Below are 17,676 nucleotides of genomic sequence, written 5' to 3'. Positions count from 1 at the left end.
TCTGATTGAGCGTGAATAGCGTTTCATCATCACTCCAGGAGACTGTCGCCATGGAAACATGCTCTGGTCCATCTGTTTCCAGGGTTAAATGCACGTGGCACAAATGTCTTTGATGACTTTTTGATGCAGAATGAACACGCCATCAACAATATGGATGGAAGGTTGAGTGGAATATCATTAAATAATCTCCGTCTGTCAATCAGAGGCACCGGATTTTTTAGGGTCCGATATCACCAATACAGTGTTGACATGACAGTTGCAATATTGGGAATATTGCCTTGACTGGAATCAAATCAGAACTTAAGTGGTTAATGTAAACGCACTGAATGTCAACAAACATAAACACACACAATCTGCCGCTCGCTGGTGTATTTCCCCTGATTCAATTCATCAGGCTGATGAGCTGAGGAATCCCAAGGGGGGATTAAAAGTAGAAATCGTAAAGTTATGACCAGAAGACAGAAGTCCGTCGATCGCTGCTCTTCCTTATCTCCCTCGCGAAAACAAATTAGCGGCTTCTGTATCAATAAGTGCCTTTGTCACATCACGCGCCGCATGGACTCGCAGCGCTCCTGTAATTTTCGGGATGTTTCAAGGGACTAAGTGCCCCCGGGTGACAGGCTGGCGTTTAGGGACTCCTCATGTTGCTTTCATAAAAGTCCAATGCATTGATTTATTTCAAAGGCAAAAGGAAATGACTGTCTAGTAGGTTGTGCGTGTGTGTGTGTGTGTGTGTGTGTGTGTGAGTGTGTGTGTGTGTGTGTGTGTGTGTGTGTGTGTGTACATTTTGGGTCGGTGATCTGAGGGTTGAGGATGTCGATTTCTGTCTTCTCGGTGTGTGTGTGCTGTCCCGATTAAAAAATCACAGTGTGCAGACATTTAGAAGTGAAATATTCATATCGCTCGCCAAAAAAATAACCAAATAAAACATCCAAATTAATTGTACGTCAGATGACAGACTATTAACAATCACATGCTAGTAAATATAATGTCACAGCAACACCACTTTTCCCTCCCACATGGCCCTAAACATTGTCTGCCCGTCTTCTCCCGGACCAGTTCCGTGGGGGGAGTTGAGGGAGTTCTCTCTGAACAGGAACAGCTTTGAAATTCTTCTTAATCTCTGTCAAGAGGAGGCACTGTCATACGTTCCCGGCTTGTCTCAGGGTCAGAGGGTCAGGGCTCAGGCGTTTAGTGGGTCAGAGGGTCAGGGGGTCAGAGCGTCAGCGGGTCTGATGGTCAGAGCATCAGAAGGTCAGAGGGTCAGGGGTCAGGGGTTTAGTGGGTCAGAGGGTCAGGGGGTCAGAGCGTCAGCAAGTCAGAGGGTCAGGGGTCAGGGGTTTAGAGGGTCAGGGGGTCAGGGGGTCAAGTGTTTAGAGGGTCAGAGGGTCAGGGGGTCAGGGGTTTTGAGGGTCAATGGTCAGGGGTTTAGAGGGTCAGGGAGTCAGGGGGTCAGGGGTTTAGATGGTCAGAGGTTCAGAAGGTCAGAGGGTCAGGGGGTCAGGGGGTCAGAGGGTCAGGGAGTCAGGGTTGCCTTAGTCAAAGAGGTTGCAGCGGTAGTCGTTGCGACGACCAACAATCCCTAAAATGACGCAATCGCACCAGCCGTGACGGCGCTGGGGATCTATACACCGTTATGTTTTCCAGCCAACCTTTGTCCGGGGCTGACGCGGCGTCCTCACCGATGCACCACCCGACAAGTTGTAAACGAAAAGTCACATGGACTGAGTAGCAAGCGAGCGCGCTGAGTGGACAGTTTCAACGACCTCGTTCTGTCCCATTCATATCTTTGCTGTTGTCGACTGTTCATTTTCTAGAGAGCTTCTCTACGTTCCCTTCTCACTTTACCTGCCGCCCAAGTTTTCGACACATTCTATGTCTTTGCTTCCCCCTCCGGACGTTGTCTCATGAATCGTCACATATCGACTGCCAAATTCGCGCATTTACATCTTGGTACATTTGTCGCATCTTTGGAGGGTGCAGGGGGGGGGCGCCTAGAGGGGGAGTAGAGTCGACACCCCTGTCCCTCCTTTCCAGATGAACACGAGACTGATTTCCACGTCGGGGGATTTGATGTTCGTCTGGGAGGTCATCATGCGTCCCCCGAATGGATACCCTCGGTAATAACGGCTTAGAAACAACTGACGGTGAGCGGCTTGTCCGTGTCACGTGGTCCTTCTTCCTGTATCTTCAGGTCGACATCTCGGCTCCTCACAGCCCTGAGGAGCCGACCCCCGAGACAGCACATGTTCGATACCACACCGTTTGTGACCTTTGAACTACCCGTGTCAAATGTCCACCGCCGCCATCAGTGAACACAGTGAGCATCACAAGCGAAATTCAAACGACTGATAAAGAATGAAAGACTACATGTATTTTTTCCCGTCGGTAGCTTATCTTTCCATGCTCGTGAAGCAGCGACGGCACACTCAGCCCTGAGGCTCTGGATGGGCCGCACAGCGTCTCCAAAAGCCCCAGAAACTTCCTTCAACAAGTTCATGCGTCGGATCAGGAAGGCGAGTCGTCGTGTTTTTTTTGGCCAGAAACGTCCACAAAGGACCGACCTGGATGCGGGGGGGGGGGGGGGGGGGGGTGTTCTCTCTTTCTATCTCCAAAATAGAGACTTCCTGTTTCGTTGACCCCCCCGTTCAGGATGCAGAAGGTTTGAACTTGAAAGGCAGGTTGCAATAGAAACCCAATGGAAACACACAGACCAGTCCCCCCCCCCCACCCCAAAACAAAACAAAAAAGAAAACAGGGTCATGTTTCACAGAGCCACTGCTGAGCGCGGGCCGTTGCCGTTGGTGACGGGCACCACCACCAGGGCGGCGACGGGCGTGGCCTTCTTGATGGAGGTGAGGCGGATGTGGGAGGTGCTCTGCAGGTAGCTGGCCTGGCGCTGGGGCCGCGGACCCCGACCGCAACGCAGCTGACTGAGAAGGAAGGAACAGAACCAGATCATCTAGAACCCAACATGACCGCATCAGCTAGAACCGGACAGTACCAGGTCATGTGGACCCGTACAGAACCAGGTCATCTGGAACCATACAGAACCAGGTCAGAGGCCATATGAATTTAGAGGTGAATAGAACTAGACAATCTAGAACTGAACGGACTCAGATAAATCTAGAACCGAACAGAACCAGATAATCTAAAAGGGAATAGAACTGGATAATCGAGAACTAAACCGAACCGGATCATCAAGAACTGGATGGAATTAGATAATCTAGAACTGGACACAACCACATCATCTCGAGCTGGACAGAACCAGATCATTTAGAACTGGGCGGAACCAGATCAATCTAGAACTAAACAAATCAGATCAATCTAGAAACTAACAGAACCAGATCATCTAGAACTGTACAGAACCAGATATTCTAGTACCATACAGAACCAGATCATCTAGAAGCGGGCAGAACCAGATCATCTAGAACTGGGCAACACCAGATCAATCTAGAACTAAAAGAACCAGATCAATCTAGAACTGGACAGAACCATATCTTTCTAGAAAACCAACGGATAAAGTCATCTAGAGTTGGACAGAACCATATCATCTAGAACTGGGTGGAACCAGATCAATCAAGAACCAGACAAATCATATCAACCTAGAAACAAACAGAACCAGAGCGTCTAGAACTGTACGGAACCAGATCAATCTAGAAACAAACAACCAGATCAAACCTGAAACTAACAGAACCAGATCATCTAGCACCGTACAGAACCAGATGAATCTAGAAACAAACAGAACCAGTTGATCTAGAATTGCACAGAACCAGATAGTCTAGAACCATACAGAACCAGCTCAATCTAGAAACGAACAGAACCAGATCAAACTAGAAACTAACAGAACCAGATCAATCTCAAAATGAACAGAACCAGATCATCTAGAACCATATTGAACCGGATCAATCTAGAAACAAACAGAACCTGTCATCTAGAGCTGGCCAGAAACAGATAATCTAGATCTGTGCGGAACCAGATCAATCGCAAACTAAACAAATGAGATCAATCTAGAAACGAACCGAACCAATCATCTATAACTGAACAGAGCCAGATCATCTAGAACCATACAGAATCAGATCATATAGAATTGGGCAGTACCAGATCAATCTAGAACTAAAGGAACTAGATCAATCTAGAACCAGACAGAACCAGATCCATCTCGACCCGTAAGCAGGTTGTGTCTGTAATATAAAGTAATATTTAAAGGTCTTGTTTTCCTGCAGTCCTGTCTGTTTTGAACGCCCAGACATTAGTTTTGGCTCTGATGTCATAACACGTCCTTAGATGTAATACATGTTTGCTCTAATCACCGTTCATTGACAAGAAAATGAACATTGAATAAAAAGGACGGAAACTGGCGGCTTTTCTCCGGTGTGTTCGCTTGATATGAATTGACAGACTGAAATTTGAGTGTCAGAGTGAAGGTTTCCCAATGAGGTGAACCCAGTCAGACAGATTAATTCTGGCCAATTAAGCAAAATAAATCCTTCTGCTTTGGTTTAATGGACATCAGGATTTGTCGGCAAACATGAACAAAGCGGAGGCGCGAAGCCGCAGACAGCCGACAGACTGAACCAGACAGAAAATAAGTACCCGGAGGGGCTTTTTCTATTGCTTCCAAGGCGACATAATGAAGAAAATAAGTCCTGAATGTTTAGCAGGAAATGACCGCACTCAGAGGGAGATTCACTAAATGCCGAGGCGATGATTGCTTCATTTTGCGGCGAGCTGATGGACTCGATTCACCGCGCTGAATGAGGAATCCTCCTCCTCCTCCCTGAAAGATAAATCTATTTCTGAGTGCTCACAGCTCCACCATTGATTAGCCTCCTGGAAAGTTTTGAAAAGTATATCACTGCAATTTCCCTCTTCCATGTTCAAGGAGCACAACATTAGCAGCCGTTATCACGTTGAGTGGAGCTGTGGTTTTCACAACACCCTCCCTGCTTGTCTCCCAGATAAAAACCTGTTATCTCCCCAGTCTATGGATATGCAGTACAGTATATGTATTTTTAATAAAGCTGTGCATATAATTATGTTTTTCAGGGTTTTATTGAATCTTTTGCTCATCCACAAATCAGCTAATTTGACTCGATCCGCGTGAACATAAGATACTAGAAACCCCAAGTTGCGTGGCTTCCTACTGGCAACCTGCTGTAGCAAACGGAACTCTCTGGATGTACTGAACTGCAAAAAATCATTTAAAGTAAAATGTGACACTTCTGTTATTCAAAACATGTTCAACATGTTCAATAAATACACTAAGAAATACACCGATCAGCCACAACATTAAAACCAGTGACAGGTGAAGTGAAAAACATTGATCATCTGGTTCTAATGACACCTGTCAAGGGGTGGGATTTATTATTATTATATATATATTGTTATATATTATTATTATATAAGGGATATATTATGCAGCAAGTGAACAGTCAGTTGTTGTGGAAGTTTGTGTGTTGGAAGCAGAAAAAATGGGCGTAGTAAGTATCTGAGCCACTTTGACAAGGAGCACATTGTGATGCTTGACGACTGGATCACAGCATCTCCAAAACCACAGGTCTTGTGGGCTGTTCCCGCTCTGCAGTGGTTACTACCTGCCAAAAATGCTCCAAGGAAGGACGACCGGTGAACCGGTGACAGGCTCATGGACGCCCAAGGCTCAGTGATGCACGTGGGGAGTCAAGTCCAGCCCATCTGGTTCAATCCCACAGTAGAACTACTGTAGCACTAATTGGTGAAAAGGTGAATGTGCTATGATACAAAGGTGTAGAACACACAGTGCATGGCAGCTTGCTGCATATGGGAGCGCTCACAGTGTCCATGCTGACCCCTGTCCACCCCTGAAAGCACCTACAATGGATACGTGAGCGTCAGAGCTGGACCATGGAGCAATGGAAGAAGGTGACCCGGTCTGATAAATCACCTTTTCTTCTACATCATGTGGATGGGTGGGGTTAGGGTCCAATCCAATGGAGCATCTGTGGGATGTGCTGGAACAATAAACCCGATCCATGGGGGCCCCATACCGCAACTTCAAAGGCCTTAAAGGATCTGCTGTTAACGTCTTGTGCCAAATACCACAGGACACCTTCAGAGTCTGGTGGAGTTCATGCCTCGACGGGTCAGAGCTGTTTTGATGGCACGAGTGGGCGCTACACAATATTAATGTTATTAGTGCTGGTTTTAATGTTGTGGCTGATCGGTGTATGTGACAGTAATGGTTGAGTTTCCTGTTTTTCCCATTTATCTTCTATCGTTTGCTCCATTGCACTGCATTTAATTGCAGTGGGAAGCGGTTAGTTTCTCAACAGTAAAGCGTTCAGCCAGGTCATGGTATGAACGTTTGGAAATGATGAGAACCAACTTCTAATAAGGCCTGGATTTAAAAGTGGTGCGTGAAGAGTTTAATTTGGACCTACAGGACTGACGCTCTCTGTGCACTGCGGTTGCTCGTTGCAGTGTATTCTAACTAGTTGGCGCTGGGATGAAGAACTCTCTTGGTCGGCTTGAAAAGGTGTCTTTGCGTGTTTGCAGTTACATCTACGGCCACCGGTGTGCCTTTAAAAACTCAACGTCGTGGACGAAACTGCGTCGGGGGGGGCGCCCACCTGTTGAAGTGCCGCCGGAAGCTGTCGCTGAGGAGGTAGAGGGCGAAGGGGTTGACGCAGGAGGAGGAGAAGCTGAGGACTCGGGCCAGCAGAGTGATCACCAGGTGGGCCAGCGACACGTCCATCTGCTGGTAGTTGAAGGAGCGGTACATGTACAGCACGTGGTTGGGGAACCAGCACAGGGCGAACAGGCCCACGAACACCAGCACGATCTTGGCCAAGCGCTTCCTGGTCTCCATCTGTCGGAGGGATGGGCGAATGGGGGGTGGGGTTAGATGGCGGGTGAGAGAAAAAGGGACCTGCCTGAAGAAGAAACACTTTAGAAATCCTGTAGGATGTCCTACTGTAAAGTATAGTTATCCCAATCTAGAGGATCCTAGAGGAACACCATAGAGGACACAACCTATTATACTTTACAATATGATTTACAACAGAACATTGTAGGAATCCCGTAAGATCCCATAGGAATTCTAAAGTATTTATTTTTTGCGTCTCTTTTATTATCAATGCAGAAATAGTACGTACTACAACAATGATGCAAGGCCAAGACATCATGGCTGCTGTAGGAACAGATAAAACCCAAACAAACAGAAAAACACGAGAATAACCAGTGTAGGTGTGGCACAGATGTGCATGTTGAAAGTGGAAAGTGTGACTGTTGCTGATAAGTGTTCTTCTAAGAGCCTTTGAATGGGATTCCTGACAAAATATAAAGAAAATATCCAGATGAAGTGAAGCCTTACAATCAATGCTGAGGAATCCGCCATTCATCAGTATCAGTAGTAAAAACAGTATATGATCCCAATACTGACAGAATACTGACTGATTCCATCAACATTCTGTGTGTTAGTGGTGTAAGAATACACACACTACGTTTAGTTCACCTGCGTACGGAATAAATTGCAGTTTTGCTTTGGCATTTACCTCTTTTTTTTTTCTCCCTGGATGTCAATCACTTTTTCAGCCTGGACGAACCAGAGTCAGAAGTCCTTGCATTGTTCTCGTCTCCCATTTGGGAACGTTGGGGTTTCCCGGTGAACTGCATTAACGATTGTATGTGTTTATCAGCATTTTTTAATTGCAGAGCGGCGCCTCGATGGAAACACCTAAAAGCGGCTCATCGGCTGTCGTTTGCAATTTGTTTCCGATTCGAATGAATGAAAAACAATTGGAATTTATTCATTGATTTCTTTGTTAATTACCGCGCCCAAAACAAAACAAAACAAGCCCCTGACCTTGGCTGCGACCTTCACGCTGAACTGTGAGTTGTGTGTACGATGTGTGTACGCGGGGTGTATTTGTGCGTCTCCGGGCAGAGGGACTAGAGATCACCCGCATCCCAATCGTGGCTTTCGATTCTTTAATCCTGGGAGTGCAGGGGCGGGCTGGAGGAGAGTGTGTATTGTGTGCGTGTGTGTGTGTGTGTGTGTGCGTGTGTGTGTGTGTGTGTGCATGCGTGTGTGTTGGGGATGTGGGATGAGGAATCAAAAATAATACAAAAATAAGATGAAAATAAAGGAGGTCTCCCACACAGGGAAGCACAGGAAGACGCTGCCAGCTGCATTCAGCGTGGGTCAGTTTGAAAAGAGTGGAAGAGTGATGGAGAGGGTGGGGAGAGGGGGAGGGAATTGATATGATTTACTCTCATTCAGTTTGGTTGAGTTGATCAACCTGCAGAGTGGACGGTCCCCACCGCGGAGGACACACCATAATACGGAAGGTCAGACGTGACGCTAGAATCAAAGGGCTCCATCCCTTTTCTACCTCTCCTTCTTTGACAGCGGTTTAACAGAGAAAACAGTGTGAAAATAAAAGGGTTGACAGGGGGAGCGAGGGGACAGATGGAGAGAGAGGAGGAGACGGGCGGGGAGGAGGGAGGAGGGAGGGATGCAAAACAGCAGGTGGGAGAAAATCCCACGAAAGGAGGAGAAGACAAAGTAGATCAGGAATGAAGGACAGGGGGCGATCCAGTGATGATAGGACTTGTTGACTTATTGACTTGTTGACTTATTTTGGCTGCTGGAGAGAGAGAGAGAGGGGGGGGGGAGTGAAGGAGAGAAAGCGAGGAACTGAGGGAGGGAAAGCGATGGAGAGAGAAGGATTTAGTTAGAGAGAGAGAGAGAGAGAGAGAGGGATATTGATGATTGGTGGCAGGTAAAAAGGTTAGCTATATTAATCACATCCACTGCATGTAGGTCATCCTTCTCCACAAGTTAGAGATATACATTTAGACACACACACACACACACACACAGAAACACACATACATACAAATGCAGAAATACACAAACACAAACCTATTCATACAAAGGTCATTCTTTCTAAGTGCTGCATTGTGTACACAAGACCTTATAAAATGGCCCCCGGACACACACACACACACACACACACACGCACGCACGCACGCACGCACACACTGCATACAATGGAACCCTGCGATTTATCATCTGTCGCCCACAGAGCAGCCGTTCTGCGTTCTGCAACCAGAAGTGATAAATTCTACACGAAGGCAGGAAAGCTGCCCCCTCCCAGACAAACTAGAATGATGACCGCTTTTACATCGGCTCAACGAGGGCGGCTATCGCGGTGAGTCGTTCGGGAGGGAGACCCGAGTCTTCGCGGATCCAGAAACGGAGTGTCATTTACCACAAAAGACAATCGGTTTTTTGAGGATGTGCCGCGTTGATGTGGTCGAGCTCCGGTCCTCAGCTCGGAAACAGATTGTTAATTGAAAATATTTTCTGTGTATATAATATATAATATTTCCATCATTCTCATCCAATTTCCCCCTTTTAATAGATAGATTCACTATTTAGTCAAATATTTAAAATGCACTTTTTTCCAATGCAGTACATACACAACACAATAGGCTTTGCGGGACTGATGGGTGCGAGCTCTGTGGGTAGGGATGTGCCGGGCGGCTGCAATCTTGCCCGTCGCGCTCCTGCCCCAACATGCTTCTCGTGCGTCCTGAAATTGAATACCACGTTCTGAATACAGAAACACCGACGATGCGGTAGAAACACAACAGTTTATTGTAGCGAGGGGTCTATGTGGAACGAGCCTTGGAGCAGATGAGCAGCATGTCATGACAAAGGCTCCACTCCTGAGTGTGTGGGGATGGGGGTTTTACCTGTTACTCATTGATTAGTCTAACAAATAACAGGTGTACAGCCACACTGATCCATGGCCCCAATTACCTAGACCAGGGGTCAGGAACCATTTTGACTGAGAATATTTCCTTGTGAGCCAAATAATATTTGATAAAATGTATTGCAACTTAATGCCTGCATTCTTTTCAGTCAGGTATACATTTTTTACGTATAACACATCTCTGAGTACTTCAAAAGTATAATAATTTTCTCTTTATTCTTCTTAATAATATTGTTGTTGTACTGTAGCTAACCAATAATAAATGAAATACTTTTTACCATTAATGCGACTTGTGGTGCTGCTTGGTTTTGCTGGTGGCCTTGTAGTCTGCTTCATACGTAGTGAGGTTGAGCTTCATGCTGCGTTGAGGCTTCCATCAGTTCAATGTGAGCGTAGCTTGCTCTTAATGTTTCTCAGAAGCCAGAAAGACTGCTCACATGCGTATGTAGAGCCAAACATGCTCAATACGGCAACACTCCACGCTGCATTGTGTGCTATGTGACGGGAAGCTCTTTCCAAGTTTTAAGAATCAACTGGTCTTCAGGTTGAAGTTCAAGTTCAAGAAATTATTTGTCACATACATATTGAAGTTTTTTCCATTTCTGTCTACTTGTGTTCAGCTGATTGCTCCGACTGGAGGCAGAGAGTTTTCTTAATGTTTCTCTGTCTTACAGAGGGGATTGGCACATGGGCTGGTAAGCAGCCCAGCAGTGGAACACCATTCCTCCTGTGCCCAAGAGGATCATTATGACTCACAATTATTATAATAATCCTCAGTGATGTATATAATTGTGGCCTGCGTGCCACATGTTGAAATGAACAATGAAATGAACTCTGGCCATGTGGGCGCCCCCGGCCAGAAAGACTCCGTCTCCCTCCCTAAAGTCTCACCTGTGGCAGATTCTCCCACAAGTGGCGCCTGAGCAGAGACCCGGCAGGACGCCAAGTAAAAGGCGCCCCGGAGTCTTTCTGTGGTCCGCAGCCGGTGCTTGACTACGCCCCTTTGTCCACCACGTTTATATTTTGAATTTTATTTTCAAAATTGTAATTTCTCTTACCTGTTTTACTTTAAAATGACACAGAATAATTATTCATGACTTGTTGTGAAAAATGCTTGCTCAAAATTGTCTGCAAGATATTTGTCTTATACATACCTTATACAGGTATGTATAAGAATATACCGTCATCGAGAGCCATAATTGGCTCGTGAGCCATAGGTTCCCGACCACTGACCTAGACCCAGGACAGGTGTGGCTGCTCAAACCCCACCACCCCCACACCACAGACTCATATTAGCTTAGAACACATACACTCGCACACAAATCTTACTCCAAACAGCACTCCACCATACCAGGGTCTGTGGGGCAGGAGGGGTGCCAGTGATTCGGGTTCAACATGCTTGGAGGACTTGCACCGCACGGCCCGGAATTTTAACCACAATTACCAACAGCACACATCGAGGGCTTTCTGGGATGAGAGGGACGCTGGTGGATTGAAATCAGTTGATCTGTGGGTGTCGGCAGCGGGGGCTGACATCCAGGCGCCGACTGCTCTGCGGCAGCCTGTGGTTGCGGCATGGTAAGCCTCACCTTTGCGCAGAGTGCTGGTGGGCAGTCTGTTTCTGGCGGGTGCGTCTTATGCCTGCACGTGGGGGTGGGTTGTATGTCTGCACGTCAGGAATGCAGGGTATCCTTGCAGGGAGTGCGAGGAGACCCTCTGCAGGCCCCCGGCTTCTCTGGGGGCTGGGGGGTCTTCTAGGGCTGCAGGTCATGGGGCTTGGGGCTTTCCTGATTTTCCTGGTCCTGTGGTCGTGAAATGCTCATACAGCTGTTTGACTCGGGGGTGGCTTTAGGGCCTTTTCCTCTGCTTGGAGGTGCAACAATATAATCCTCACCTCATACACCAGAACCAATTGGAACAAGTTCCACACACTCACCAGTGGACACATCACACGCACACACATCACACGCACAAACGCACACACGCCCACACATCACGCTCACACACACACAGACACACACACAGACACACACACACACACACAATCATTTGCCTCCATAACAATGACAGGAAGAGGCCACGTGCCCAATTGCTATTCCAGTTTTCCTGGACTTAATTAACTCTGTTTTTTCAATACATGTTGTCATGTGTGAACATGGTTCTCCAAAGAGGGGGATTGGTGGTGGTTCTGTGTATCAAAAAGCTGTGCTCTTGTCATCCTGCAGGTCATCCACAGGACAGAGTTATTGCAGTAGTTCTTATTAATTAAAGAGTGAATGTAGAGTTGCATTGCAGGTTGAGAAGTTGAACTCCACTTGCAGACTAATTTTGTCCTCAATGGCACAAATGTGACCAACCGCAGGTTTTAGGTACATTTGGTACCCTTTCACTTTTTTATATTTTCACATCATTTGAAAGTGGAGAATCTGAGCTTCAAATCAAGATGTCACTTGCGCGAATCAAGCAAATATGTTTAGAGCTATGGCCTGTTAATTACGAGGGTGCAGCAAACTGTGCTTCAGAGATTATCACCCTCAAAGTTTCTCCCACACTTGGATCCATCCAGCCAACTCCCAGAATGCAAATATATCAATATATAATATATCAACCTCGGTGTGTCATTAAATATATAAATGTGCGTATGCCAAATATCTTCAAAGGAGTTATAATGTGGGGTAACCCTAACCCTACCCCAGCCAGCATGGAGTTGTACACCTCCCTCTCCGAGCACACAACTGTAGATATTTCTCTTACTTCCTCAACTTGGCACATTTCACAGCCCTCTGGCAGACTGGCACTTCTGTAGACCTTGAAAAGAACAGTAAACGATACTATTGTAAAATAAAAAATAAAAAAAGCCTACACTTTCTTTCCCAGCACAGGAAAAACATAATTTGATAGGAGAAAAGAAAATTAAGTTGTAGATAGAGATGCTGCTGCCAGTCTGCTTTGTTAAGGCTGCGACCATGTAGCGTGATCTATACTGTATATACAATCAGGATCCAGTTTCTTTGTATATGATTCCTGGCCAAGCCTGCCATTTTCTTTTCGCCCCCGGCTGCATTTGCAGGTAAACTTAACAATCTTGTCCATTACTACCTGTTCATAATCTGCATCACCAACCTCAACGGACTTCATCACATCATCAACTTCTTCCGTTGTAATAACAATGGGCATGTCGTTCATCTCCTCTGTTGGTTCTTGAAAATATTCAGTTTCATCATCACATTCAGATTGAAATCCGCCATTTGAATTGTTCTCCAAGTCCGGGATAATGCCGATATCAAATTCAGTCACATTGTGACTTCACATCACATGGCAAATGGAGAATGATCTTCACCTGGACGGTCGCTATAAAGGAACGATTAATCGGCATGCTGTTCTGCGTCTTGATAAGTGAGCTATGTTTAACCATGTAATCTAAAGGAAATATTTAATTAGACAGTTTAACATTTATCTACTATTTATAAATCAAACCCGTTTTTTAAAATATGTTGAGAGATTAAAAAAAAACCCACAAAGGAACAGGAATCTGGAAAAATCGAATTTTCCTTCCAGAAAGCTTTTTTAACTAATTTGGCAGCTTGTGGAGATTTTAGAAACGCAGAACCATTCGGGAATCGGTGCGGTGGGATATAAATACATCGTGCTGTATGCTCAGCATGATGACAGCACGGGTTAACCAACATTTTTTTTAAAGAAAACAACAAACATTTTTAAAATAAAAACTATATCAGGTAAAAAAAAACTCAACACCAGCATCCATGGATTTGGGAGCATCCAAGCTTTCGGCCACAGGATAAACTTTGATGGACATTGAGATGGACATGATTTATGAGCGAAATAAATATGAAAGCTTCAAATGACAACCTTCAGCAGCAAACTGGGACAAACTCCAGATTCCAGTGTGGCGTCGGGGAGCGTTGCATCCTGAGAGCTGGAGATTTGTGGCTGCGGTGATCAGATGGATTTGGCCTCGTTCCCTCGTCCTCTTAAGCGCCTGGAGCTCCAGCTCACACCTCATCCCGGCAGCCGGGTTAGAACTACACGCTCTACTACTTTGAGCACGCATGTGCATTTGTTGTGGTTGCATCTGAATAGTAGCAGTCATGTAGATTCTTGCATGTCTTTGTGTCACCAGCAGTAGTGGAAAAAATTGTAAAGCGTAGAAGTAGAGATATCTAACTAAAAAAGACAAAAGGAAAAAGTGAAGGTCACTCATTTGAATACCACTTGAGTAAAAGTCGTTATTTTTTCTTGCTATGAGCTTTGTTTTCTTTTTTTATTCTGGTTGCAAATATTTTGGAAAGACCAATCTTGTACTCTGACATAAGAAAACATGTTGTTGTAAACAAGGACCTGATGGTGTTGTTCTCCATCAGTCGTAGCAGGTGCAGGCGGGGCAGCATCACCTGGAGGAGGCTGTGGCTGCTCGGGTTGTCTCTCTGGGACACACCTGTGCTTGTTCAGTAGTAAGGGCACAAAAATGAAACTGAACACATCCAGGTTGCCAGGTGTCCATGGCCAACACGGCCATCCCCCATAAAAACCAACCCGCTTGAACACTTGTAATGTAGCCCAATTCCGCGGGAAAACCGTAGACCTGGCAACTCTGAACACAGGCTTAAGAGTGTTCATTTACACTCGGCTCGCTGCTCGATATGACCCTTGTTTCACAACATGAACCTGGGGAGAACTGGCTTTTCTAACATCATTGGCGACCATTTTTCCTCCATTTTTATTTTGGATGTTCAGGGGGAAATGTATAGGGACAAAATATTTTTACTTTCACCATTACCAATAAGAAATCTGTCAGAGATGACACAGTTTGATGCCATTGACAATAAAAATCTTGAGGAAACTCAGCCCCTGCTGATTCCTGTAGTTAACAGCTTGACCCTCGATTTGGGGCTTTCTACATGTTCTCCTCATGTTTGCATGAATTTCCTCCTTCTCCTCCTCCTGCCATGTGCCCCTGACCAAAGCATTGGCTCCAGAACTGGAGTTGGTCCCCGGGCAGCGTACGATGGCTGCACACTGCTCCTGAATGATTAGGATGGGTTAAATGCAGAACACAAATTCCCCATGGAGATTAATAAAATAATTGTTCTCCACCTTATATAAACTACTTTGATGTGTATGAAAAGTGCATGAAAGTGTATGACATGGGCTATCCAAATAAACTTGCCTTGTGTGAGAATCTCGATCGCAAATCTGAGAATCTTAAGTTTCGTGGATGACAGATGTCAGCGGTGTGTCCCGTTGGACTGCTTTGCGCCTCACCCCGATGCCTCCATGCAGCCACCCGGGAGGCAGCACTTCCAGCTCCTATTACGCCCCCACTGGGAGGCAGCTCTTATCTGATCCGGCTGACTGAGCACCGTGGGACTGTGCATTGTCACCAGAACTATAGATTCAGTCCGGATGCAGCTTAGAACTCTGACAAATAACTACATTTTTCCTAAAGTTCCGTCCTGTGATGTTCAAAGATAATAATATCAAATAGTGCGATGTTGAGGAGGAATGCTGCAGTAAACTCCAGTGGCATTCTGTCATTGCTGAAGTTGTACTTCATGTATTAAAGGAAAACTCTGTACTTTTTTAGACTTATTTTCCGTCACTTATTTTAAGTGATTGGCATCAGAAACCCTTAAAATGCACTCTTGACTCTTGCCGTGCCCCGCGGCAATCACGTCGTCGCAGAACACTGTTGTGATTGCCCCATTGCCTGTTCTTATAAAAATACCAGTTTTCCTTTTATCCTGCATCCACCCTGCTCTTTGTTACATGCAGACGTAGCCGGTGCAGAGGTCCGACTCATATTGTATCTGCATTTACTCTGCATCTGCTACAGACGACTCTTGAAATTTTACAGCTGAAAAACCAAAATGGCCAAGCAATTTGCCGGATGCCTTCCAGACAAATAGACAATTTAAAAAACAAACAAGAAAAATAAAAGCCTCGCTGGATATGAATTCATAAAAAAAACGTGGTTAAAGGGCAATGCAACAGTGAAGACAAAACAAAACGGTTATTGAAAAAAAACTGTGTTTTACCCAAGACACACAAATATAAGGATGATAATTTAAGAAATGTGCTCCTCTCACACACGTTGAAACACACACTTTTCCACCAGTTTACTTCGAGCGCCCGATCAACGGGTTTGAGAGGAAATGAAAAAAATACGTCATGAAACATCGTGAAAAAATATGAGATTTAAACATGAAAAGATGATCAAATGGATTCTGACACATACACACACACACACACACACACACGCACGCACATACACACACACATGTGCCGGGGGGGGGGGTAGAATTATGACTCATACACACGAGACACCTAAATACACACAAGTGATCTCACTTGAAATCACACACACACACACATACACAGACACACACACACACACGTCAGCATGCAGGAAAGCTGTGATTTGACACCGATGGCTGTAAATAAACATCTGCTGAGGAACAGTGTTGCTGCTCCAATAATTGTCAAGATTTTCATAGCGAAAGAATCCTTCTGGGCGGGTCTCTAATTTCACAAAGAGGGGTTAAAATGAAGTCGACATGGGATGTAATCACTGACAATAAAGTCAATCAATCAATTTGCACTTCCAAACGGCAAATCAATTTGCCGTTTGGAAGTGCACAATAATCACACTTAATATTCAGTCTTATTCAGACATGACCGGCTCGTCCTAACCCCGCTGTGTAAATACCATGAAGCACATTCAGTGATCATCCTTTCAGACTCACACTTTTCTTGACTGCAGTAATGATCTTTTGTGGACACTGCATGTACTTTGCATTGAACACTGTTTAATGCTACCAAATATGTACTGCTATAGGGACCAATTTCAAGATGGTGCCCAAGTCAACAGACTTCTGCTCAAGGTCAAGTCAAGTCCAGTTTATTCATATAGCCATTATTCACAGTTCAGTCTCAAAGGGCTTCACGAGCATCACATTTTACATAGAAACTAACATGGCCCCAAAGCCTTAACCTCCCCGGGCAAGGAAGAACCACTTTGGGAAAAAATTTGAAGAAACCTTGAGAAAGGGTGATAGAAGGTAGAATTCCCCTCCCGGGACAGCAGTGTAAGCAGTCTTAGGATATAAGTCACATTATATATTGTAAAATGTTATTTTTAGCATATTATACAATATTTTTACACATTTTCTATGAGACAAATAAGTTGAGACAACTGGTTCGGTTCACTGGTGCTGGGGATGTTCCCAGGCAGCTTGTCTCTACACTCTGAGTGGAGCATTGTCCGCATATAATGTTCAGTCACATTGTGAAAACAATTCTTTGATATCGCCTTGGAATAGACAGTGATGTTGCCATCATCAATAGAACTCTTTCTAGATGTGTATTCAATAATAAGTAATACGTATTTTACTTTGTGTAACCTTTGCCATGAGCTGGCACCTAAGTGCAAACCTGATCAAGGTCAAAACCAAATGCTGCGTACGTGCGAAAAGGAACGCGCTCAAGCGCCACGTCTTATGGACACCGCACCTTAGCCTTATTGCCGAGAACAGCTGGACGTTCTTCTCATCAAACCAATCGCAACAACAAGGTTTCACCTGTTTTAACTCGGTCATGACCTTTGTATGTGATTACCTTTAAAAACCATGACCCCAATATCTCATTGGCGACCTTAGCTGTGACTCGAGGGAGATGCATTGGTTTCCCTGTGCTTTCAAACACATTAAAGATTATTGATTCATCTCACCCATGGGTACAATAATATCAATTTAGAAGTGTGCAGTGGTAAAATTTCATCACAATTCTTGGCGACGAGGATGGGATTGCTAATTAGATTTTTCCAAATTCCAGTCTCTTCCCTGGGGTCTACGACCACCAGACGCTTACCACACTGTGTTGTAATCGAAGCGGA

At 45.2% G+C, this 17,676-nt stretch overlaps 1 protein-coding gene across 1 annotated transcript in view; it reads right to left on the bottom strand.

The window, feature by feature from the left end:
- Positions 1-2,767: 2,767 nt before the first annotated feature.
- The window catches only part of nmbr (neuromedin B receptor), a gene marked incomplete at both ends in the record, with an annotated part of 69,054 nt that continues 54,145 nt past the window's right edge, over positions 2,768-17,676 (bottom strand). Inside the window, 2 exons of the mRNA XM_080023951.1 lie at positions 2,768-2,933; positions 6,612-6,850. Coding sequence (XP_079880077.1) covers positions 2,768-2,933; positions 6,612-6,850 — 405 coding nt within the window. The remainder of the gene's footprint in view (positions 2,934-6,611; positions 6,851-17,676) is intronic.

Source organism: Zeus faber (genome assembly GCF_960531495.2).
Source record: "Zeus faber genome assembly, chromosome: 2".
Classification (NCBI taxonomy): Eukaryota; Metazoa; Chordata; class Actinopteri; order Zeiformes; family Zeidae; genus Zeus; species Zeus faber.
Note: the sequence above shows the minus strand (reverse complement) of the source record. Positions and strands in the feature narration are given on the sequence as shown.